Source organism: Coptis chinensis, chromosome 2 (genome assembly GCF_015680905.1).
Source record: "Coptis chinensis isolate HL-2020 chromosome 2, ASM1568090v1, whole genome shotgun sequence".
NCBI classification, from domain to species: domain Eukaryota; kingdom Viridiplantae; phylum Streptophyta; class Magnoliopsida; order Ranunculales; family Ranunculaceae; genus Coptis; species Coptis chinensis.
In genome coordinates this window covers 104,472,677-104,498,967 of record NC_141457.1, presented here as the reverse complement: position 1 = coordinate 104,498,967, position 26,291 = coordinate 104,472,677, and the positions used below count along the sequence as shown (strand labels likewise).

The 26,291-nt window shown below is 33.8% G+C and overlaps 2 protein-coding genes and 1 long non-coding RNA gene across 4 annotated transcripts; 2 read left to right on the top strand and 1 right to left on the bottom strand.

Annotated features, from left to right (window-relative positions):
- Nucleotides 1-652: 652 nt before the first annotated feature.
- On the bottom strand, nucleotides 653-4,578 carry LOC147519994 (protein NUCLEAR FUSION DEFECTIVE 4-like). 2 transcript variants are annotated; one of them, XR_015212398.1, is made up of 3 exons: nucleotides 4,168-4,578; nucleotides 1,887-4,078; nucleotides 653-1,508 (listed from the first exon to the last, which is right to left on the bottom strand). XR_015212398.1 is itself a non-coding variant. In XM_086591501.1 (3 exons), exons 1-3 carry the CDS (start codon nucleotides 4,495-4,497, stop codon nucleotides 1,022-1,024), a joined length of 1,647 nt encoding a protein of 548 aa, XP_086447627.1. In that variant the 5' UTR covers nucleotides 4,498-4,576; the 3' UTR covers nucleotides 653-1,021. The 2 variants fall into 2 exon arrangements, 1 of the variants encoding a protein (XP_086447627.1); XM_086591501.1 differs by having other exon boundaries at nucleotides 3,249-4,078; nucleotides 4,168-4,576.
- A 14,118-nt stretch (nucleotides 4,579-18,696) lies between these two features.
- On the top strand, nucleotides 18,697-22,961 carry LOC147519993 (Cyclophilin-like peptidyl-prolyl cis-trans isomerase family protein). The gene is made up of 7 exons (XM_086591499.1): nucleotides 18,697-19,001; nucleotides 19,427-19,505; nucleotides 20,512-20,559; nucleotides 20,988-21,011; nucleotides 21,177-21,359; nucleotides 21,682-21,757; nucleotides 22,613-22,961. The coding sequence occupies exons 1-7, from the start codon at nucleotides 18,903-18,905 to the stop codon at nucleotides 22,773-22,775; spliced, it is 672 nt and encodes a 223-aa protein (XP_086447625.1). The 5' UTR covers nucleotides 18,697-18,902; the 3' UTR covers nucleotides 22,776-22,961.
- A 247-nt stretch (nucleotides 22,962-23,208) lies between these two features.
- LOC147519992 (uncharacterized) lies at nucleotides 23,209-25,366 on the top strand. The gene is made up of 3 exons (XR_015214342.1): nucleotides 23,209-23,635; nucleotides 24,557-24,645; nucleotides 24,910-25,366. It is a non-coding gene; the product is annotated as an uncharacterized LOC147519992 (long non-coding RNA).
- The last annotated feature ends 925 nt before the right edge of the window (nucleotides 25,367-26,291 follow it).

Genomic DNA, 26,291 nt, shown 5'->3' with positions numbered 1-26,291 from the left:
GCCCAAGTCAGTTCAAAAAGTGGTCTAGGCAGACTAATCGGCCTCTAGACAAATTTAGATGGCTGATTAGTTGGGCTAGGTGGACTAATTGGCTCAATTTTTATTTTATTTTTTTTTTTTCAAAAAATTATTAAATGTCAAAAATAAAATGTCTATAAAGACTTAAGATTTGAATGAGTTTAAAAGACTAGAAGTCTAGAACCCAATATAAATTATATGCCACTATAAGAAAGAGAATGTGTTTTTATATGAAATTGCTATTTGGTCTTCCTATTCAACTAATTAACTCGAGCATATCACTTTCCCTTTTGTAACAAGTACTTTGTTTGAATTATTTTTTAAATTATGGTAAATATTTATTTTCTTCATTTATTGTAGTATGGTGTGTGGCGAATATATATATATATATATATATTATAAAATATTTTTAGCGGGGGACGCCTATAGGCAGTGGCGCGGCACGTTAGGCGCTCACCCACTGCCTGACTACTCCTAGTTTTTTAGAACGTTGGTTCCGTGAACTTGCTAGAGATTATATCATTCACTCTTAATGAAGTAGTTCGAATACCTAAAATAAGCAATTCAGATCCATTGGACTGTAGTGTCGTGGGCTCGCTGCTCGTGGTAATGGTATCCAAAGAAGACTGCATGGTGAAAGAACGAAAGAATCTTAGAGATTGATGATTCTACAATTCAAAAGCACACGCAACAAAAAAGATATCAATACACAATTTAGTTACAACCGCCCGGTACATTTCACAGATAACAAAGGAATCACAGTAGCTCTGCATCAGAACCGGAGGCCAAATATCTTCAGAAAGGGCCTACTTGGTTGTTGTACTTATACCCTGCTACTTCAGTCTGACCTAGAAGATATCACTTGAGCAAAACACCACTCAAATTCTGAGGCCACTGTGTTGTAAGCTTGCATACTATGAAACTGAAGTGTGATTCTTGCAATCTTCCTGACATCCTGATGCAACTTTTCTCAACAATCAAAAGAATCTTCTACAAAGAAGATTTAGCCTTTAATGGGTTTCGCATTTACAGCAGATTTCTTGGACTGCTTTTTGATAGCATGGATTTTAGAATACAAACTTTTCGTTCTGATAGAGAGAAACACGTCCAAGCCAAACCCAATAATACAAGCCAAAGCCATGATCATGAATACAAGTCTGTAACAGTGAGCCCCTATGCATGTGTTGCCACCTCCTGCGGTTTGAGTTGCCTCTGCATCATATAAGAAGCCAGCGAGCAGTCCGGAAAAGAGGAAAGAGCCCAGGGGAAGATTTAAGATGAGGATGTTGTAAATCAATCCATAGTATTTGAGGCCAAATAGTTCAGAAGCAGTTGGAACTGTGACAGCAAGACGAACTCCATAGCATATTCCAACGACAATCGAACCAATGTAGAGGGATCCAGGCAGTGCAATGGCCATGACGACATATCCAACAGCCATTAGAATCTGAGAAGCAGCATTCCATAAAGGTCTTGGAGTTGCACCTTTCCTGCAATCAATATATATCACAGATTAACAATTTATGATATAAGAAAAGCAGTGCATGATGTCTAATTGATAACAACTACTTGCTCGTAAACTAAAGAGAAGATCACTCCAATCAATATAAGGTAAGTCATAGCTTCGAAAAAACAAGGTAATGTGATAAGAAGGGCTGTCATTTAAACTTGACCGAGAGTGCACTTTTACGATCTTAAAAACCAGCTTTAAGTAAAACTACTAGACTGGGATTCAGGCCGATGATTACTTTTCTTGCTCATATGTAAATTTATAAATTATAAGTCAAGCGTTAAAGGTGGGGGAAACTGGTAAGTGGTAACCAGAAGCAGGTTATCCAATATAACAAAAATATAAATAAGTAAATTACCAGAATCAAGTTGAATTACAACCTGCCCCAACGTGTTGTTAATGCTTAAAAGGTATCCCAATAAGATGAGCCGAAAAAACATGCCACTCTAAACTTCTCAACTAGAAAAACCAATTAAATTATAATGAAATTGTTCACTCAAGGGAGAAAAGCACTTCTGGGTTCTGTCACAAACAAAGTCACTAACCAGTGTTACACGAAAAGTACTATTATGGCTTATATGATCACACATGCGAAAAACTTGTAACACCAGAATATTAAAAGTGTGTAGTATGCATCAAAACTCAGTGATATTAAATTATTAATTCACTTTAATATTCAAAAATTGAGTTGTTGACAAAGCCAAAGAGATATACACGACAAATATGCCGAAAAAACTAATTCGACAGACCATATGGTTTTGAAAGTTAAAAGTACACTGTAAAATCATATTTGTATAACAAGATACAGTAAATCATATTTGTTAAAAGCTTCTCTATGCTTGAGTAAGCTTCAACCCATCAGAATAACATCCATATGGAGGGAAGGTAATAAGGGTCAGCCCCTTCCTAAACCACTTAATTTATTTTTTCCATTTTTAATCTAATTTAATCATACCTACCAAAAAATAGTATAACGGGTTAAACAAAACGAAAATCTAAAACAGGATCACTGGATGTTCGACAATATACACAGATCACTGAAGTAAATAATACACCATTAAGCAAGCATAACTATTTTTCAATAATAATTACTAAAAAAATAGTAACTTAACAATATAGCAATTGGGTCCGTAGTCCTTCAAAATATCTTTTAATTAAGTCGTAGGTTGCGACCTTTCTACTTAACTGTTCATAGTGGTCCAACAATTTGTGTGGTCTTACTACTATATACATGACAAGATTCATTGGATTCCATGCTCTCAGCTGTCAACTGTCGTTTGCACTCGCTGTTACAAAGAGTTGAGACTGTACGCATGGAAAATAAGTTGCTCACCTACACCAGACGTCCAGACCCCAACACCCGGACCTCTCCAAATGTACCCTTTCCCGAATTTAATTTACTACACCTCACTATATAATTAAATATTATTGAGTATATAATTAAATATTTGAAATAGCAAATTTCAGGTAGCGCCTTTTTAGCTCACATGGATTTTCAAACAAAAACAGAAACAAATAAACTAACTATTGTGTGTGGGACATACAAATATTGTGTATTAAGTAATAACAAATTTGACTCATATTTACTGTGTACTGTCGTGCAAATTAGTTCAGACAAAGAAATGCTAAGGAACTATTCCTTTATAGTGGGTGCGTAATCGTAAAGGTTGGTCCCCTATTCAACTCAGAAACAAAGTGCAAAGAAAGTTGAACAACTTACTCAAGGAAATATTCTGATATGGAACCAGATCCGATCCGTCCAAAGAAGCCGAATATACTCGTAAGGGAAACGAAAATGGATACATCCACATACCCAAGAGCCAAACCCATCTGCCCCATATTATTCATGACCGCCAAACCCGTACCTACTCCGCAAAGAAAAGAGACAAACAAGATCCAAAAATCCAAAGTCCGTACTGCTTCCAAAATCGTATGATCTTCTCCAATCGATGGTCGTCGTTTAATCTCAACATTAATAGATCCCACCTCCGTTTTCTCTTGCGACTCAGTTGGACTTTGTTGACTACGTAATAACGGCTCATGCACTTCACTTTCCACATCCCGATTCAAACTGAACAACCGACTCAGAAACGCGGAATGAATCGGAACAGCCAATGGACTTGCTAAAAGAAAGAGTAGTCCAATAGCAAATGCTAAAGAAAGTGTACGCCCATGGTTTCCTGTTGTATCAAAAACTAAAAGATAAACTGCGATAATTACCGAGACTCCGTTAAACGCTTGAAAGTAATAAGATTCTTGTTTTTCTTGTTCAGGTGTAGTTGTATCTGGAGGAACTTCCCGAAGGAAAATTATCGCGGAAAGGCAAACCAAAGCGGGTACAACGGCTAGCATGAGTAAAAAAATTGCAGGATTATTTGCAAAAATAGCTGTGGAAATATCGGTAAAGATTGCTGTACTGAGACCAACGAAACCCTTCAAGATTCCAGAGACAGGACCACGATTTTTTCTGAAGTTGCGCATACATGTCACTAAAATTGCTGTGTTCATCCATGTTGTGCTGTTCCCACCCATACACAAAAATATACACATCTGTAAACACATAAGTTTAAAATTTAGACCGTAATTACTGTGACATGAATGAACAGGAATGTAACATTGACGCAAATGAGTCAACTCACCTGCCAGTACGGGAGGGGGCTTATTATTTGGCTGACCACGAGCCATTGAACGCCGTAACCAATGAACCCTTCGAGTGAACCGATAAGTAGAATTGCTGGAGTGGGAAGACGATCAGACGCGAGGCCAGCGAGAATTCCAAAAGCTTTACCGACATCTTTTGCGACTGAGAGGTTATTGAGTTGTAGTTGTGTTAAGGACATGAGAGATTTTAATGCATCTGAGTAATTTGAAAAGGTGTAATTGTTTCCAGAAATTGCTTGCACCCAAACGGCAGTCACGAAGCCTAGCCATTTACTTGTTGTTGACGTTGGAGATAATACCCCAACCATCTTTTCGCGGTTTCTACTAATGAGAAGAATGGAATATAAATAAGCTATTGAAGCTAACTTAAAGAGGAAGCTGTGACGAAGGTTTGTTATTTATAAAGTTTTCTACATTGTCCTGAATCTTGAATTTTGAATTTTTACTTCTTTTTCAAGTACAAATATTATTATTTTCGATAATGCAATATACAAAAATTACAAACTACAAATATATTTCTACCACGAATGAGATATTATTTTCCGAGAGCCCTGAAACTGGCCTGATTTACCATTAAAAAAAACAAAAACTGGCCTGGTGCAGACGTATGAAAATAACACCTACGGTATGATGGTTGGGCCCATGATGGTTCATGACTTAAATCAGATTTTCAATGTCTCTCCCACAATATTTTAGTATTTTTCATGAACATTTTTATTTTTCCTTGTAAAGCAATATGCAAACTCTTTCCAATAGTTGCACGAGTGCAACCAAAGTTAAATGTTGTATCTTGTATTTTTTTTGGGTAAAGTTGTATTTTGCATGAAAATTGGTTTCTCGTGATCGCACATGAAATTCAGAATAGGGATTCCTTATGAATATACGAAACTCTAACAAACAGAATATTTAACCTAAATTAAGAAATCAACGTTAAATCAATGTGATCGAGTATCCCTAGTTCTTGATTTCAAACAGAATCTCATAATTTCATTGAATATTTTGGATTTTAAAAAATATAAGATATGCAATCTGTCCATGATTTCATTAAGAGAATTTTCATTGGTATCTAAATTAAATCTTGTTCATTTGGGATCTTCTCGACACATATTAATTCGGAAAATACACACAAATTATGGCACAATACCTAACAAGAAAAAACACCCACCAACTTAGACAGGGAGTTGTGAGGTGTACGTGAGTTGTGAGATAGAAACAATTAGGTTTACAAGTTTTTATGATATAAGACAAGTTATTAAAAGTACCCATACGGTAAGTGATAAATTACAAATGACAGTGTTATTTTAATTGAAAATATGTAACAAGGAGTTGGATAGTTTTAGTTGTGTATTTTATAGTGAAATTATAATTAGGGCTTAGTTAGGGTCGGGCCTATATTTCAGAACATTAGCCCGACGACCTTAGCTTTTAGCAGGCATTGGGGTCGACCGACCGCTTTCTAAACTCTGTGAGGACTTTAGTTGTAAGGGCTTTATAGGGCTTAGAATCGGGTCGGTCAGGGCCAAATTCCCACCCCTAAACAACCCTAGTCAACTCTTTCATGTTCAATATGCTCTTTCCAAAAGTAACATACTTTGAGACTTATAGTAAAAAAAGTGTCTTACTAAGAGCATCTCTAGGTGGAGGTATCACCAGCATATTTGCCTCAATTATTTAGAATTTTGTGAAAAACCATCTCTAAGTGGAGGCAAATGTGGAGATATCACCTGTCTAGCTGCATCCGTGCAAATTTTCAGTTTTGGATGCAGATGCGGCGCTCCATTGCCAGTGTCGCGTGGGTTCTTTTTTTTGTTATTTTTTCAATATGGCGTGACAGTGGGAATGTGTTTTTTTTTTCAACTTGGGCTACAGTGGTAATGTCGCACGACAATATCAATGTCGCGTATGGTAGACGCTACTCCAAATTTACAACTGATATTTGCCTCCACCTAGAAAGGTCAAATTTTGCAGATAATTGCATCAAATTTCGCCCTCAAATATGCAAGTGATACCTCCACCACCTAGAGATGCTATAAGCAACTCCATTTAAGACTTTAAGTGTTGCACTGAACTTTCTCGGAACCAACAACAACATTGTGACGTAGGATAGTTGCAAGTTTGTACTTTGTAGACGACTATTCCATTGTTATGTAACACCATCTTTCAATAATCAAGATTTAATATCCCAACCAAATGGTAGCCATCCTTGTTCATAGTCTGTGATTTTGAAAAAAAAACTTGAAATTTTGTTGAATATTTTGGTGTTTGATAAAATAGAGAATAACTTTTTTTTTTCATTAGCAAGCCTGATTTAAATGAGATCAGTAACTCTTTGACTATATATAGTAAAAAAAAAATGTAAATTTGGAGATTTAGTCAGAAAATGTCGGAATTCCATAAAACTTTTCAGCTTTTAAGACTATCATAATTCCGATAAATCCTTAACTATGTCCGTGTTAAAGCTCGCAGTCCACCAAGGCACCAACTCTATTGTGGGGCAGGAGAGAAACTAATAAAGAAAACAATTGTATATGACTTGGTGGTAGGGGTGGGCAATGGGCCAGGTCGAGCTAGCCCGGCCCTAAACATTTAAAGCCTTTCAATTATTAGGGTCGGGCCAGTCCGGCCCTAAAGTCTCCATAGGGCAGGGTCGGGCCGAGTCATAAGTCTAAATTTCAAGCCCTGACCCTACCCTAAGCCATCTTTAACAGTTTAGGACCGAGTCGAGCCGGGCCTATATATTTTCTTTTTTTTACTACATCAGTTTTAAAACTCATTTATATTACAAAAAAATTTCAAAGATTTGCAAACTCAAAGTCCCACCACTTTGAAATTTGAATAACAACCAATCTAGTAATAATTCTTGATAAGTCAAACAATTTAAAATGCATATCCACAATCTAATAAAATGAAGTACATAGAGACTCATATTTATATTTCAAAATTACAGTTAAAATGCACAAGACATATTTTGGAATGAGCTTTCACTGACATAAATCCGTTATTTCTTGTACTCAAATCTCACCAAAATTACATTTAACATTGAAGAACACAAAGACAAATAAGAGTATGGAATGAGTTTTTACTGACGTCAACCTATTTTTCATTAGGCTAGTGCCCAGTGCTCATTATTGTTCTTGGCGACTAGGTTAGACGGTAGGGGTGGGTAATGGGTCAGGTCGGGCTAGCCCGGCCCTAAACATTTAAAGCCCTTCAAATATTAGGGTCGGGTTGGCCCGGCCCTAAAGTCAGCATAAGGTCGGGTCGGGCCGGGTCACAAGTCTAAACCTCAAGCCCTTACCCTACCCTAAGCCCTCTTTAAAGGCTTTAGGGCCGGGCCTATATATTTTCTTTTTTTTTACTACATCAGTTTTAAAACTCATTTATATTACAAAAATGTACAATAATCTACAAACTCAAAGTCCAACCAATCTAGTAATAATCCTGTATAAGTCCAAAAATTTCAAATGCACATCCACAATCTAATGAACTGAAGTACATCGAGAGTTCGGAATTTGTTCTTCCTTGTACTCAAACCTTACTAAAATTACATTTTAAATTGAAATACATAGACAAATAATTATATTATCATTTCAAAGGAAGAAGTAATAGATATAAAGAAGAAACATAATAGTTTTGGTTAAGGGTCATGGAAGTTGTTAAACTATTTGTAATATCATAAATTATTTCTATAATAGATTCAAACAAATATAATATTACCTTTCTTCTAATTTAAAAGTGATTCAAGCTTTGTATATGGAAATGAAAATATTGGCTTTTGAACAAGTGATGGAGAAAGGTTTGAGATTACAAATGTCATTTTTCTGACAAAGGTTGTTTTTTGGTTTCTATGTTACAAATGTATGCTCTGTATTTTGCTTTAATGGTGTGGAAGGAAATCTTTAGTTTTAGAATTGGCTTGGATGTGAATAAAAATATAATTTATAAGAAATAAGTGAGAAAAGAAATTGAGAATAATAAGTTATGGACTTTGACTTGATGATCAAAGGAATAAAGTCTTATTTTTTATTAGGCTAGTGCTCAATGTTCTTCATGACTGTTAAGTTGACAAGTTTTTGTTATATAAGACAAGTTATTGAAAGTACCCTTGGGTGTAAGTGATAAATTACAAATGACAATATTATTTTAATTGAAAATATTTAACAAAGAGTTGGACAATTATAGTATGTGTATTTTAGTGAAAGTGTGAAACAGGGCCGGTTAGGGCTTGGTTAGGGTTAGGCCTATGTTTTAGAATCTTAGCCCTAGCCTTGCCCTAGAAGGCATTAGGGCCGGGCCGCCCTAAACTCTGTGAGGGCTTTATATGGCTTATGGTCGGGTCGGTCAGGGCCGGGTTAGGGTCGTTAGGGCCAAATTCCCACCCCTAGGGTTGTTCATAAAAAATTGAAAACTGATAAATCGAACCAAATCGATAGTTATTTTCAATTTTTAACATGACCGGGTCAGTTTATGGTTCCTAGTTGTGAGAACCGAGTATAGCCAGTTCGACTCACGATTTGTATCCTCAGTTAACCAAAACCGAATCGAATAAGTTGCAGTGCTTACAGGTTCAAAGACTTTGTTATTAATTAACCACTAGCTTTCGAACCCGTCCTACGAACGGGTGCCGTTATATTAAATTATTGTAAAAAATATTAGCAACTATGCATAGCTATGAGATATGAAAATTATATTAATCAGTCATTCAAATTTCTTACACCACTCTCTATAAAAAGAAAGCACCAAACCTTGATAAAACTCATCGACTTCTTTTTGTTGTTAGGTTTAATAATAGAAGTTTGATTGAAGTTTTGTGATAATGCTCAATATGACGAAGATAATATTGAAGCTACTTGAATAGCATGACATTCTTAATCATAATAAAAAAAAATTATGATAAACACTACTTAAAATGCAAAACTATATTTGTCGAGACATTTATTCCCCCTACATATAATACAAACATGTTTTAGGGTTATTAGTTCAATGCATTTGCATCAAGTTTCTGATTTTCCATTAATTATTCTTTGAGGTTAGTTCAATGTAGTACGTTGCATTTAGTTTCCAATTTCTCATTAATTATTCTTTGAGGTTAGTTCAATGCAGCTTTATTAAGTTTATGATTTCCCGTTAATTATTATTTGAGGTTAGTTCAATGCAATTGCATCCACTTTATAATTTTCCGTTAGTTATTCATTAAGGTTAATTAAGTACAGTTGCATCCAATTTTTGATGTTTCGTTAATTACTCTTTGTAATTTGTTCAATACATCTGCATCCGGTTCGATTTCCGTTAATTGTTTTTCTAGGTTAGTTCGATAGTTTATAATTTCTAGTTATTTATGCTTTTGAGGTCGGTCGATCTGATTACATCCAAGCCCGGATTTTCAGTTCACTATTCTTTTGAGGTTATTTCAATGCATTTGCATCCATTTTTGATTTTCCGTTAGTTAATCTATAATTTTAGTTTAATGCGGTTGCATCCAAGTTTATGATTTTCCGTTAATTATTATTTTAGGTTAGTTCAATCTGGTTGTATCCAATTTCGATTTTATGTTAATTGTTTTTGAGGTTAATTCAATGCATTTGCATCAAGTTTCGATTTCTGTTAATTATTTTTTTAAGGTTAGTTCAATGCATTTAGATCAAATTTATAATTTTCTGTTAATTATTCATTTATATTAGTTCAGTGTAGTTTCATCCCTTTTTTCAATGTTTTGTTAATTAGTCTTTGAGATTAGTTCATTGCAATTGCATCTAGTTTCTAATTTTCCGTTAATAATTCTTTAAGGTTAGTTCAATACATCTGCATCTAGTTTCTGATTATTTATGCTTTGAGGTTAGTTCGATGCAATTACATCATGTTTCTGATTTCCGGTTAACTATTCTTTGAGGTTATTTTAATGCATATTTGCATTTAGTTTCTGATTTCCCACCAATTATTCTATGAGGTTAGTTCAATGCATTTGCATTCGATTTTTGATTTTATGTTAATTATTTTTTGAGTTTAGTTCAATGCATTTGCATACAGTTTATGGTTTCCCATTTATTATTATTTGAGGTTTGTTTGATGTATTTGCATACCGCTTACGATTTTCCGTTAAATATTTTTTAAGGATTTGCATCCAATTTCTAATTTTCCGTTAGTTATTCTCTGATGTTAGTTTAATACAATTGCATCCAGTTTCCGATTTCTAGTTAATTACTTTTTGAGTTTAGTTTATTGTATTTGCATAAAGTTTTCGATTTCCCGTTAATTACTCTTTGAGTTCAGTTATGTATTTTAATCCAATTTTTGGTTTCCTTTTAATTATCCAATGTGGTATGTAATATCAACTTTCTCGATCCATCTGTAGTGTCCTTGCAAACATGACATAAAAAATAAATTATGTTTGATTTACTATGTGGGATCATCAAAGATTATCTAGTTCCTGATTTCCCATTAATTATTCTTTAAATTATGCATGACTCACTATGTGGAATCTGCAAAGATTATCTACGAACGGGTGTTATTATATTAATTATTCTAAAAAATATTTGCAAATATGCATAACTATTATATATTAATATTATATTGATCACGCATCCAAATTTCTTATAATGTGAAAACTTCACTCTCCATTAAAAAAAAAAACTCACCTTTGATAAAACCCTTTAACTTCATTTTCATGTTTAATAATATAAATTTGATTGAAGTTTTGTGAGGTTGCCTAATAAGGCGAAGTTCATATATATTGAAACTACTTGAATAATAAGGAGTTACCAGTCATACGGAAATAGATAAGATAAACACTATTTTAAATGCAAAACTATACTTATTAAGACATTCTCACAACATATAATCTAACTATGTTTTGAGGTTAGTTCAATGCATTTGCATCTAGTTTTCGATTTCCGTTATTTATATTTTGAGGTTAGTTCAATGCAGGTTGAATCAATTTCTGATTCTCGTTAATTATTATTTGCCAGTTAGTTCAATACATTTGCATCTAATTTCCAATTCTCTATTAATTGTTCTTTGAGGTCAACTCAATGCATTTGCATCCATTTTCGATTTCGTTAATTAATTATTACGTGAGATTAGTTTAATGCATTTGTATACATTTTCGATTTCGTTTATTATTTGATAAGGTTGCATTTGCATCTAGTTTTCAATTTTCCGTTAATTATTGTTTGTGGTTAGTTCAATGAATTTGCATCCAATTTCCAATTTTCCGTTAATTATTTCTTGAGGTTAGTTCAATGCATTTGCATCTAGTTTATTTTTAAGATTAGTTCGGTAAGTGAGTTGCATCCGGTTTTCGATTTTTAGTTAATTATTCTTTAAGATTAGTTCCACGATTTGCATCATGTTTCCAATTTATAATTAATTTTTCTTTGAGGTTAGTTCAATACATTTGCATCCGGTTCGATTTCCGACAATTTTTTTTTTTATATTAGTTTAATGTATTTGCATCCAAGTTTTGATTTCGTTAATTATTCTTTAAGGTTAGTTTAATGCGGTTGTATCCATATTCGATTTTCTATTAATTACTTTTTAAGATTAGTTGAATGCTTGTATTTGCATCCAGGTTTCGATTTCGGTTAAATATTATTTGAGGTTAGTTCGATGCATTTGAATCTAGTTTTTTGGTTCCCCATTAATTGTTCTTTGGCGTTAGTTTCATTCAATTATTATATATGTTTTGAAATATTTGTCATTATTGCTTTTTGTTATTTTTTTTTTTTCTATTTTCTATTATATATTTTGTGATGTTAATTTTTGTATAATTTAATTTTTCACATGTAATTTGTTTTGATTTGGTATATAATTTATTTAAGCCCAACGTCCACTTTTAACTGAATATATATATATATATATATATATATATATATATATATATATATATATATATATATATATATATATATATATATATATATATATATATATATGAAATAATGATGATATATATATAGTGTTGAAAATTTATAAATTTATAAATTTAATTGGAATCTGCTTATAATAATTATTGTGATCATAATTGTGATTTTTGGAATCTTTAACTATGAATAAATGTTAAAATCCCATTGTGGATGATGCATCAAATCGAAAGGGTTTTAGAAAAATTGTTTTCGGTGGAAACTATTGTTTTTAGCAATTTAGTTTTTTTGTCTCATATTTTTTTTCGTAATTAGCTATATTTTTTGGGAAAAGTTAGAGACTCTATGAAACTCTAGATAGGATTGTTTTTGTGAAACTCTAGATGGAATTGGTTTTTCATAATTAGTTATAGTGTTTAGAAAAAGTTAGAGGCTCTATGAAACTTTATATGAGATTGTTTTCTTATTTATATCCTACTTTTTTATAAGTAGTAATAGAGTTTAGAAAAAACTGGAGTCCCCTATGAAGTGTCCAAAAAAAAAAAATAATAATAAATAAATAAAATATATATATATATATATATATATATATATATATATATATATATATATATATATATATATATATATATATAATAATTGGAATATGGCATAATTATTGTGGTCGTAATTGTGATTTTTTGAATCCTTAACTATGAATAAATGTCTAAATCACATGATTGGTGGATGGCAAATCAAATCGAAAGGGTTTTAGAAAAATCGTTTTGGTGGAAATTATTGTTTTTTAGCAATTTAGTTTTTGTTTACTATTTTTTTTTTTTTTTTTCTTAATTAGCTATATTGTTTAGGAAAAGTTGGAGATTTTGTGAAACTCTAGATGTGATTGTTTTTTCTGTTTAGAAAAAGTTAGAGAATATGTGAAACTCTAGATGGGATTGTTTTTTATTTATATCCTTTTTTTTTATATTTAGTAATAGAATTTAGAAAAAAAAATGTTTTTATATTTAGTAATAGAATTTTAAAAAAAAAAACTGGAGTCTTTGTGAGGGTATAGTTATAATATATATCTAAGGATAAAGATAAATATTTGTTTCCTATTTTATCTCATATTTTTTCTTAATTAGTCTTGACACGTGGACACTCTATAAAGGCTTCCTCAATTGAAGAGGGTAGAGCTATAATATATATATAAAGATTAGATCTTCAAGTGAATTTATAACCATTGGATTTTCATATAATTTTGGGCGTAATCTTTAAACTACCAAAACTCTGCTTCTCAACTCTCTTCTCACCGAGCCGCTCCCTACTCTCACACACACAAATTCACAATCCAACAACCCATTTAGAACAACAAATTAAAGTATTATTCAATCACCTTTTCTTCTCACACCTCTCTATATTCCATCCAACAACACATTTACAACAATATTCTCTTCTCACACAGGAGTTCATCTATCACGAATTGAAGGAAGACAAAATGGTTGTTTTAGATCTAGACGATTATTGCGATTTTATTAATCTTTTTTCTTTTATTTTTATTCAAGCATAGTGCTAGTTTTTTAATTTATCTTGTAATTTCTCTTAATGTTCCATTTACTTGTATCTTATTTGTAATTTACTTGTTAGATCAAGAAATTTTGATATTTGTTATTAATAAGAGGTCTCTATTACTTTTTATTTGGAATCCAACGTTTTTATGTCTCTTGTTTTATGTTTCTTGAATGTGCTGGCGTAAATCTTAAAACTGATTTTCCGGTTCGGTTTATAACTGGTTATCAAGTTATCTCGGCTCGATTTCGATTTGTATTTCCTATAAACCCGGTATCTCGGTTCGGATTGTCATTTGACCAAACCGTGGACACCCTAATCTTAACAAAAGGATTTCCATAAATAAACCATTAGAAAAGAGTCTAGACTCTAGAAGACCAATTTCATGCCAAAGCAACTCTAGAAGACACAATTTTTTTTAGTAACTCACAAGTACAAACACGAACCCACAATTTCAATTTTAGTAACCTTCAAAGACAAAATAAGTTGGCCAAACCTTTTTATTTTTTTTTAAATACTATTTTTACCCCTCTATGTTATTGTAGATATAAAACATAGATTTTTTTTAAAAAAATATCATTTTCACCTCTCTGTATTATGTTTATAAAACAAATAAATTTGGTGATTGTTTGTACCCAAATAGGTGAACATACCTCATACACTATATTGTTGTATGAACAATGATTTTTCATACCCCAATATGTATGAACATTGATTGTTCATACTCCAATAGATATTATTACTAATCATATATTATGTTGACGTATGAACAGTGATTGTGCATAGCTTATGTTGAAGTATGAACAATGATGTTCATAGCTCATGTTTGAGGTGTGAACAGTGATTGTTCATACCCCAAATATATATGAACATTGATTATTTATATTCCAATAGGTGTTCTTACTAATAATACATTATGTTGAAGTATGAACAACGAACAATAATTGTTTATAGCTCATGTTGAGATATGAACATATCCCAAATAGGTATGAATAATCAATGTTCATATGTTCATATGTTAAAGTATTGATTGTTCATAGCTCAAGTTTGAGGTATGAATGATTGCCCCAAATATGTATGAACATTGATTGTTCATACTCCAATAGGTGTTTTTACTAATAATACATTATGTTTAGGTATGAACAATGATTGTGCATAACTCATGTTGAACTATGAACAATGATTATTCATACGAATAATGGCTGTTTATAGCTCATGTTAAGATATGAACATATCCAAAATAGGTATGAACAATTAATGTTCATAGCTTATGTTTGAGGTATGAACAATGATTGTTCATACCTAAATATGTATGACCATTGATTGTTCATACTCCAATAGGTGTTCTTACTAATCATACATTATGTTGATGTGTGAATAGTGATTGTACATATCTCATGTTGAAGTATGAACAATGATTGTGCTTAGCTCATGTTGAAATATGAACAATTATTAAGATTATTATTTATATGAATAGTGATTGTTTATAGCTCATATTGAGATATGAACATATCCCAAATAGGTATGAACAATTAATAACATTGATTATTCATACCCCAAATATATATTAACTCATATTCCAATATATGTTCTTACTAATCATACATTATATTGATATATGAACAGTAATTGTGCATAGTTCATGTTGAAGTATGAACAATACATGATTGTTTATAACTCATATTTAGGTATGGACAATTAATGTTTATATGTTTGAAATATGAGCAATGATTGTTCATATCCTAATTATATATGAACATTGATTGTTCATATTCTAATAGGTGTTTTTACTAATCATATATTATGTTGAGGTATGAATAATGATTGTGCTTAGCTTATGTTGAAATATGAACAATGATTGTGCATTATGAACAACCATTGTTTATACATCATGCTGATGTTCACCCCAAATAGATATACTATATACACCGAGTCGTTTCGGTTGGGTCAAACCGTTTATTATTTCGTGTCAGGGATAAATTTGGTTTTTCATTTTCTCAATCCGTTTTTTATTTCGCATCAAAGTTATACTTGATATTTTATCTATTGGTGTTTGTGAGTGTTACAAAAACAAAAATGGTGTTAAAAGTGACTTTTTTTTTTCGTTCGATTTGTCCTTGGGAATTACTCCCTTAAAGACAGACAAAAAATAAGGAGGGAAGAAAGGGGGGCATTTAGGGTGGTCGCCTGGCGGGGAATAAACAAGTGGCAGTGACTAGCGGAAAAAAAAGTGACAGTTTCCAACACGCTCTATTATTTTTTGTTGTTGTTGCGGATGTAATTCAGATTTGAAGCTTTGCTTCAAGTTGTAGCAGTGTCAACTGTCAATTGGGTTAGTGGGCCACTTGGTAGATTTGTTTGTTTATTTGATGATAGCAACTCCGGTAACATCTTAGTCAGCCATTACGCCGGCAAGATCCAAGCAGCTGGTTTATGGTAAATTGTTATGATTTGACCTTGTTCTAATCAGTTTGTAAAGTAGTCGGCTGGGCCCAGGTCCTTAAGAACCTTTCCGTGTTTCCATCAGAAGCAGATACATCAAACAGAAATCCCAGTCGGTTTTTTTTTTGGGTCTTCTTCCAGACTACCGTGTTAGAAATTAGAAAAGGGTTCTTATCAAGAAAGTGAATTGCCCAAAGTTGAAAACACGGAAAATAAAGTTTTCAATTCAATTTAATAACATAAATCTTCCACTGGAACTCATTAAAAAAACAGGCAAAGTTGAAAAGTTAGCTCGTTACCTCTCTTTTTGCTGAGCTAAAACCAAAAGACGATTGTATAGTTTCCAGCCTCTCCTGCCAGTGAACTCAAGCAGTGACCATGTTCAGACTTCAAAGTTACAGAAATGTAAATTAGACATAATCCTTTTAGACAACTTATTCGCACACAACTCTTGTCCAGTGATAGGAAGTTTGATCTGGGACTCCAATTTCCAAATTGAAGTATCAATTAATTAAGATAAAAATTCTTTGACAAAACAATTCTTTAAATTTTTAAGTGCTTTGCTCAAGCGGTTAAAATTTAGTTGTGCACGAAATAAAAATAAAAAAAGTGTGAAAGCAACCAATTTATTCATACCTGATTGGAGCAACTTGCACGTTGGATGAATTCCTGTGGGCTCCAATGTTGATGCAAGGGTTTGGACGGTCTGAACTTTGAACTTTCTAAGTACTGCTGAGCAGCACATGGTTTTCTCTGATATGATGGCCCCTCCTCTGTCCTTTTCCTCAATCTTCTGGCAGATGGCTGCTTATCACCTATCTCTTATCTCTTATCTCTTATCACATATCACTCTCGTTTCGTGATCAATCCATTCACGCCATCGCCTCTTTTCTCCTAATAAGGACAGATTATTCTTTATATTTTGCATTTTTACATTCGAATTTCGAAGGCAATAGCAGTAAGCGATATATTTTTCTTAAATTCGAATTATATTCAGTTCATTTCCTTTAACTGTTAATTTTCACAGTTTCACTTGACTCTTGAAGACTATATTGGGTCTATCATTTAATTCATCCACTTCACCAATTGAGTTTGTAGAGCAATGCCAGTATTACAGTATACCACCTGTAAAGTTGCATTTAAATTACGGTAAAGTACAAGAAGGTTAAGGGTGTAGATTGTCGAACTTTTGCATTAAAAGGAATAATAAGATAAAACGGAAAATGAAATTCAAAAATATTGTCATATGTATGTGCCTGTGTGTTTCTTTTTCTTGTGTTTTCTATATTTTTTAAAGTTATATTTCATCGTTTCTTTTGCAAGTTGCAAGCAGTTCAGTGAGAAAGCCGAAATAAAAGAAAATTAATTAAATAGTGTGGGGCTGCAGATCAATAAAATAAAAAATAAGTGGCATTAGAAAGCACCCTGCAATCCTGCATATCGATCTACATAAAATCGAAGCATGCCAAAATTTAGTTGAATGAGCTGAATTGACTTTTAAGCGTCGCATTTTCCTCATATTTGTGGTCCATGTATACTATATTTTAAAACGCTCGTTTTTGCCTGTCTGACATTATCTTATTCACCCTCTCAGAACCCCAAAACATACCTTAGAATAGTCCTAAAGCGGAGCTGATAAAATAAATTTATAAATCTCTTTAGTAATTTTTTATTTTATTTTATTTTATTTTTTTTAAATTTGTAGGTATGTCGAAATCAAGATACTTTAAGACTAAGTCCAATCATGCGGCAAAACACCAAATATTACGTAAATTGTGATCCAATGATGCGTAAAATCGCTAACCCGCTAACGTTATCGATATAAGTTTCGTTATGTATATAGCCAATTTTAACGATATAGTGTATGTTATGCATGTCAGAACAAGTGGCGGCCACAGAAAAAAAATCGATTTAATTTCGAAATAAATCTACACGCCTATCACTCCGGCGGTTAGAAGAGGGAGAGAGATGGCGTAAAAAAACAAAGAGCCACACGCCAGTGTGAATGGTGGTTACAAAAGAAAGTTTTTCTCTCCTACACGCCAATGTGAGTGACGGCTACAAAAGAAAAACCATTAGGACGAACAATACTATCCTGCTAACAGCATATACTGTTTTATTACGGCATATACTGTTTTATTGTGGTTTGCTGTTTTAGTTGACCAAACCATTCGCAATAGACTAATCTTATTAAACAATTCTAACATAGAAAGTTGTAGACTAATCTTATTAAACAATTCTAACATAGAAAGTTGTGACGCATGAGGTGATGAAAGATGCCTCTTGTTTGTTTTATAGAAGAGAAGACAGTGACACTGCGACGTTAAAAAAGCACAACATTTCATGGCGTAATCCGTAGACAAAAACAAAAGTGTTATGGGCGGCAGCACAACATTTCATGGCGTAATCCGTAGACAAAAACAAAAGTGTTATGGGCATGCCGCATGCCTAACAGAGTAACAGTAGTTGCTATCGGCTCTAAGGGATGGATCCGAAGATATAAGACATAGGCCCAATAAGCGATCTTATCAAAAGCCCAACAATTCCCAGATTTTGGCATTGTATGAATTTCGGCATTATTCTCTATGCCGGCACTATCGGTATGAATCAGTCGTGCATCTCGAGGTATTAATAGATCAAGGACATCACTTCAACACTCTTACAGAGTCACAATCAGCACATGCGCTTGGTCTTGGGGAAGGTTAATACTGAGTTTTGTACGGACAGATCTTCTTCTCTTATTGATACCTGTCCTCGAAACCAAAAAAAAAAAACGCCGTGAGAAAGAGAGAGAGAGAGAGAGATGGTGGGTGGAAGAAGGTGGGAAGAAGAGATCCTGTAGAGCAGAGTAGCAGCTAAGAAGAATGCGTCGAGATTTGTCGCGGTTTATACAGCCACGATGTCTCATTGTCTTGCTACTTCTCACCATTATTGTCATTCTAGGCGTTTCAATCTCTCACAGGGTAACGTTCTCTTCATCCCCATTTCATTATTTAATGCCTAATCCAATTAATCCCTTCTTTCATTCTTGATTGGATTATGCACAATCTTTTGAGATGGATTTTGATCTATTTCGTAATTGAAGATTCAACTGAGGAAAGGAGACCATGTTGATTGTTGAATAGCCCTATAAAAATCTGGTAACTAGCTCAGTGTAGTGTCCTGCCCACCTTTCTTCGACTGCCCTACCTTTGCAACAAGTTTGGCCATGAAAAAAGAAAAACAATTTCCATTGCCTTGAGCCCCGTGCAGTATATCCAGTATATTGGAGTTTCGTCGATCATCATCGTGTTGATATAAGCAATGTCCAATAATTGTCAAGTTTGTTACCGTACAGCTCAAGTTGATACCGCAATTGTAAATTTTCCCATGTCATATTGTTGTGTAGGAGGAGTACAAGGTTGAGGAGGTGCCAGAAATTACTCACAGAGTATTCTTGGATGTTGATATAGAAAAGCAGCGTATTGGTACATATATCTTACTTTCTCTAGTTTTTAAGTAGATTTAACTCTGTAATTGTTAAAGTTCACGTTCCTTTTCTTTTATCTTGATTGGGCCATCTACTTATCCTTTCCCTTACCAGTTACCTGTTTCCACTCTTATCTAACTAATCTATAGTAGTTTTTCTGGCTATGTTTATACTGCCAATGTTGCATGCTTTGGTATAGTACTCTGAAGTAATATATTCCTGTGATTGGTTTGAGTTCTTCATCCGAATATTTCCAATGGATAAATTGAGATATAAAGTCCCACTTTGGGCATTCAAAGTTTTGCATTGTGATATATAAAATCCTGGGGCCATTTCACTCATTGCCAATTGGTTTGGAGTTGGATGCTCCACTTTTAAGATAGTCCACGTCAAACTTGAGAGAAATTTGGTAAGACATGATTTGAATTGTTTAGTCAACTTAATAATGAATAGCTCATATTAATCAAGGGCGATCAAGTGTTTTAACTTCCATGACGACTGCAAGCAAGTTAATCATGTAGGTATCTGAGTGAGATATCCCGCTCTTATACTGGAAAGAACATCTAGACAAATGGGAAAACTGCGTTCGCGTGTCTGTATAAAGAGTATTGTTTATAGTGTTTATGCTGTTGTAAAATTCTCTTGGCACGACTGGTTGCAACATGGTATATAACTTCTCCTAATTATTTCCATGAACTTCATTCACAGACTCAATTTAACAACCTGAATGATGTTTGGTAGAGTTTGCTTTAGATATAGAATGCAAATTGAAATACTTCTCAATGTTTTGTATGTATGCATGCTTTTATATGTACAATACTGATTTAAATTCTTCGTATAAAAATGGCCACTATTTCAGCATTCATGCTTGTGTGTTAACATTGCTTGTTTTTTATCGTGATGCATAACTATCAGTTTATAACTTTATATCAATGAAAGTTTGATGTCATTTTTGCTGTCGCCTAACTCATAATTTCATAAAAATCTGATTGTGTTTCCTGTAGGTAGAATTGTGATTGGACTATATGGCCAAGTGGTACCAAAAACTGTTGGTATGAATCACTCTTACTCCCTGCTACCTTTTCAAACCCTTATGTGACTTCATATCCTTTTTTTCCTGGGAAGTTCCTTATTAGTGGAAATTCGCCGTTTACCATATGACTTGTATCTTGTTGACTTTTTAGACAAGTAGATTGTAGTTCATCAACTTCCGTGATGAAATTGTATCAGTTTCTTCTCACAAGATACTCTGAAGGGCCATATAGTAGCCCAGGATTGCTCCATACTGGCAAAGTGCTCATCCTTGTTGAGCAATTGCATGTATAAGCAATCTTGCACATTGTGAGATATGTGGACTAAGTACATTGAGGCTATTTTGGATTTTCCATATGTCTGACACACACATCCGCAACCCAGCATTTCTTCTTTTGCTTTCATAGTACCATTGCAACTCTAATATAAATTTATCTTGACTTCGCAGAAAATTTCAGGGCTCTGTGCACAGGTACTGAGAGGTTTATCTTAGTCTTTCAACTACGTAATATGATTGAACTTTCTGACTAGTATTAAGTATGTATATATACACCCTCATACACAACCCAAAGCTGTGGGCTGTCGCCCTATGTTTTAGTATGCTGTACTGAAAATTGTGTGGCATCTCCATGTGCAGGGGAGAAAGGCACAGGTTCCTCTGGAAAAGATCTTCACTATAAAGGAGCACCATTTCATCGTATAATATCTGGATTTATGATACAAGGTGGGGATACTGTTTATGGGGATGGGAGGGGAAGCCATTCCATTTATGGTGGCACCTTTCCTGATGAGAATTTCAGGATAAAGCACTCACATGCAGGTATTACAAATCTCCAACTGTCTCCTATTTGTCTTTTGTTATGATTATATGATCCACGATACCTTAGTTTTGCTGTAGAATTTGAAAGAGTCTGTCTACTTCACAGTTTTTTTTTGTCAACCTGTCTCTAATCATTTTGTTGTATGCTGTGTTCTATGCGTAGACGTGGATCACTGCCCATTTTTTATTTTTATTTTTTCGTGCATGCTTCCAGTTATATCACATCTTCAATGATTTGAGAAGCACTGCTGCTTTTTGCTTTAAATTATGTTCTTATGAAGGGTATGCCAGAAATTTAAACCATAGTCTCTACTGCTTGTAGGTACAATCTCCATGGTGAACTCGGGACCTGATTCTAATGGCTCACAGTTCTTCATAACTACAGTTAAGGCTAGCTGGTAAGCTAACCCCTATGTCAGAAGTCAGTTTGCTAACGTTCAACCTATATAGAAATGAATTCATGATCATTTTGAATCGTCAATATTTGCAAGAAAAATTGCTTAAATAGAATAACAGTATCAGAAATAATGATTTCTATGAGCATGATTAGTGTAGATGCATAAAAATATCCCGTGAAAGGTGCACCGGGGGTGGGGTGGGGTACGGCCTTTGACTAAGGAAGTGGTCCGGAGGGTGACGAAATGCTGAATCACAAATCTAGACATCGGTAAGGCATAGGGTGCGCCTTGCTGTAACGCTTGTTGACTGATGCAGTACAAAGGCAGCAGGGACCACTTGGTAGTAAATTAGTTAAGTAACATACCAGCTGTTTCCTTAACTGACTTATCACGTGACTAGTCACCTGACTGGCTGAAAAAGCCTGTATTTAATCCTGATAAGACATTCCCTTTCACTCAATTCCTTCTTTCCCTTTTCAGCTCTGCCTGTGGTTTCGGCGTTTCACATATACCGTAACACTATTCTTAGCCATCTCTTCCAAATTTACCTAAGACCTTATCCAAGTAATCCAGAATTTACCTTCTTGAAGCATGATTAACAGATTTCTCATATAAACGAAAGGAACTAGAAAAGAAGATAATAAACTTGTATATTGATTATGTAATTCAGGGTGTATCTTCAATACCTCTTTATTACTGTCTGGTAGAAATGCAAAAGGCTAAGCATGTGTTGTAGGTCCTTGTTACTTTGCAATGTAATCTTGCAAAGTAACCCACTAAACTAAAGAAGCTTAAACTAATAAGACTATGCAATTCTATTTACGTGTTTTACTGACTACTTGGACATCTTTATAGGCTGGATGGGGAACATGTCGTATTTGGCAAGGTTATTCAAGGTATGGACACTGTATATGCAATAGAAGGGGGAGCTGGAACCTATAGCGGGAAACCCAGGAAGAAAGTCGTCATTGCGGACTGTGGAGAGATACCAATGAGCAAGTGGGACGAAGAAAGCTGAAAATTATGACCGATTGGCTTGTAACATAAGAAATGCAGATGGACTATGTTGTTTACAGGATTGATGGCAGTTAGTTGATATGTATCTTGTTCATTGAATTAATGTAGGCATGCGTAAGTTATATAGATGAACCTCAAACCCATGTTGTATCCAACGTTTACTAATCTATTCATGTTTGAGATTAAATGGCGTATATGTTTGTATCAAAGAGAATACGTGAATGTTTTCATGTTAACTACCAGGCTGTTGTTTTGCCCCTTGGTATTACGGTATTACCCCTGAGCCAATTAGGATGCCCCCCCCCGGGGGTACTCGTTAACCCTTAATTCGATGGCTTGTCTCTTCGCACTAGTGTAGATACGTTCCTCTCAAATAATTCATTCTTCTCCCGAGATGCTCATAGGGAGCCACGCAAATTCTTTAAAAAAGATTCTATGTGAAAAATAATTTCTTTCCTTCTTACCAAAATAATCCTGAATTTGGTTTTTTTTCGGAATTTTATACCCCTATTTGGTCGTTTCAAGTGTGTTGGAAACAAAATACCAAAAACACGCCCTTTCCCTTTTATGAATTGTACGTTGGGGTACTTAGGTAATTAAAAACCTGAAAAGTAACCCAACCCTTCATCAAACATTTTTGTAAAAAAAAACACCAATTTCCAAACCCTCCTGTTCTTCCCAAAACACAAATAAAAACTCTACCCTTCTTCACACCATGATCTTTGAGATTTTTCTATTCCTACCAATACTCCTTATTTAACATGACGGTGAATTATGGGGAGATGACGCGGAATTGAAGAATTCAGACCTGAGGGGTTCTCAAAAGAAACTTTTAAAGTGTCGATGGACAAATTGAAGAAGGCAACGTTAAATTTACTCATTATTGTTATATTTAATTAATTTTTATACTCCCCAATTAGTTTCATTCAAGTTTTAATTTATTCATTGCCAAGAGATCTCCTTTCAATGGGTTTAGTGTCTCTACATACATTTCGATAGTTGAATGCATGAGTCTACTTTCAAGTGGTTTAGTGTTTCTTCACATATAATTTGATAGTTGAATGCCTGAGCCTAATTATAAACGCTTGCTTTGTCATAGAGTTATTAAAGATATGATTATTATGTATAGTTGTTTTAGGGTTTTTTGCTTCAACACATATAGTCTGTGACTCCGTGTTGCAAAGTACTTTGCAAATACTTGGCGCACAATAAGCGATTTTTTTATAACCCATTTGCTTGAATTTGCATAATTTTGTTCCTTTGATGTATTGATAATTCAGATTCCAAAGAGAAAAGTATTGCAATCTAATTGGATATGTATGCATTTTTAATTCGCCATATGCTTTCGATTGGGTAGTTCATTAGTTTTGCTTAAGAACTTTATGCAGATATTATGGAAACAAGACAATGTTGAGTACAAACCTTTGTCTTATCATACCATGATTGGTTTTTAATTAAATGAAATTTTTTTAGCTAAACTTTAGTCTCATTGATGTCATCCATTTCAAACAGTTTTTGGAGATGCCATATTCATGATATGAGACTTTTAAGTACGTTCTTACTAGTATTTACAAGTTTCTTTACAAAAGTGGAGGATTTTAATTTGGTGATCACGCGTACGTGAATAAACACAGTGAGTAGTAGAGCTGTAATGGAAAGTCAATCTTGGAACAGTGTTTACCATTTTGGTTATTAGTGTCATTCTAAATTTCTGATACATGATTGAGTCATTTATTTATTTTGTGAAGATAATGAATTTTTAGGTTTTCTTTCATTTGGCAGAGCGAGCTGGCGGTGTGGTTCTGACAATATTGAGAAGATGACCAGAGTTTAATTTTGCAGTCGTAAGCAAGGGAGCAACTATTCAAACGGTAATATTTACCGTAACTCACGTTACCAATGTCAATCACATAATTATCATACATAATTTTGATACCGTCAAGTTTATACTAATTGGTAAAAAAAAACCTTATGTCATAAAATACAAACTCTAGCTTTATTTAACAAAAAACACACACACACGCACATTCATGAAAATCACCAATTTATCTCAACATCACTTGTGACAATTGGTATGTCATACTTGAGGGTACATAATGTTGGGTTAGGTTGCTTACATCTGATGTCTTCTGCAGGTTGATTACATCAAAAGTGCATTGAATACCAAGTTAATCGATTTTCTAATTCAACTATGAAGTAAATTGAGCACCCTCCTCATCGCTCATAGGCTGCTCAATTTAATTTATACACAATTAGTTCTGAACACTAATTTACTATGTTCTGATCACAAGTGATATCTTACTCAAATGATATGTGTGTGGGCTGGCATAGTCGTGTTTGGTTACTCGCTCATCTCAACTAATACGTACAAGGACTAGCATTGACGTGGGTTTGGTTACTGCACTCATCTCAACTGATATGGACAAGGACTTGCATTGCAGTGCAGTTGGCTATATGTTCCCTACCTAATATTTCAACCAAGCAAGTTGGTTTTACAGTCATGTGTAACTGAACATTCTTAGTAATAGTATTTTAATCCATGTGTAAGTTTATTTTAGTCATTTCTTAATAAACCATCAACGATTTTACAAATTTGTAAGCAAGTATAGTACAATTCAGGTGAATATCTATCATTATGATAATATTTCAACCAAATTGTGAATATCTGTTTTATAATATTTTCTATTAAAATGGGAGAAAAAAGTAGCAAATCCGGCCATAGAACGGGCATATTATCTAGTTTAGAAAAAATATATAATAATAATCAAAGACCATGAATACTGAGTAGTTGAGAATGCTCCCAGAAACCCACGTCAACCCCCTTTTTTCTTTGATACTGACACATAAGATTTTACAATAATTCGGTATAAAAAAAGTAAATTTACACCCTCTTTTACAGATTTCAATTGTTCGTAATCCAAAATAGATAAAAAAAAATAAAACCCTTCTTTCCATACTCTCTTTTCAATTGTACAAAACACCTCCAACTCTGCAAAAAAAAATTCATCTCTTCAAACCCTCTCTCTTATTCTTCTTCCAAAATTAAACTAAGGTCATCCCTTCAAGCTCTCCATTCATCAAGTAAATCAAACTATTTTCAATCTTGGATTCTAAATTCTCTAGGTCAGCACGTTCAATTCTAACCAATTCACTCAAGAAGAGAGCAATCTGTTAGGTTTGGATTTCCCTCCAGAGAAGCAAGTGACTAGAGAAGTAAGTGACCAATTTAAATCATGGTTTGTTGAGGATCTCATACCAAGGATCTAAAAATGGTGTTTCTTTTCTACATTGTACTTCTGTGGTGTCCGCTTTGGTGTTGGTGTGATCAATGGAGGAATCAAAGCTTGCTTGACGATTCTGCAGAAGCATTCTACGAATAGTCTGTTGTGATTGATCGGCTTTCTATCTGATTGATCTTTGCTTTGGTGGGGAGGCATACCTAATGGAAGAACTGGTTGTTGGGCATTCTTAGGAAGAAACTGGATGTACCGGCCTTGATTGCTATTATCCGTGGGAG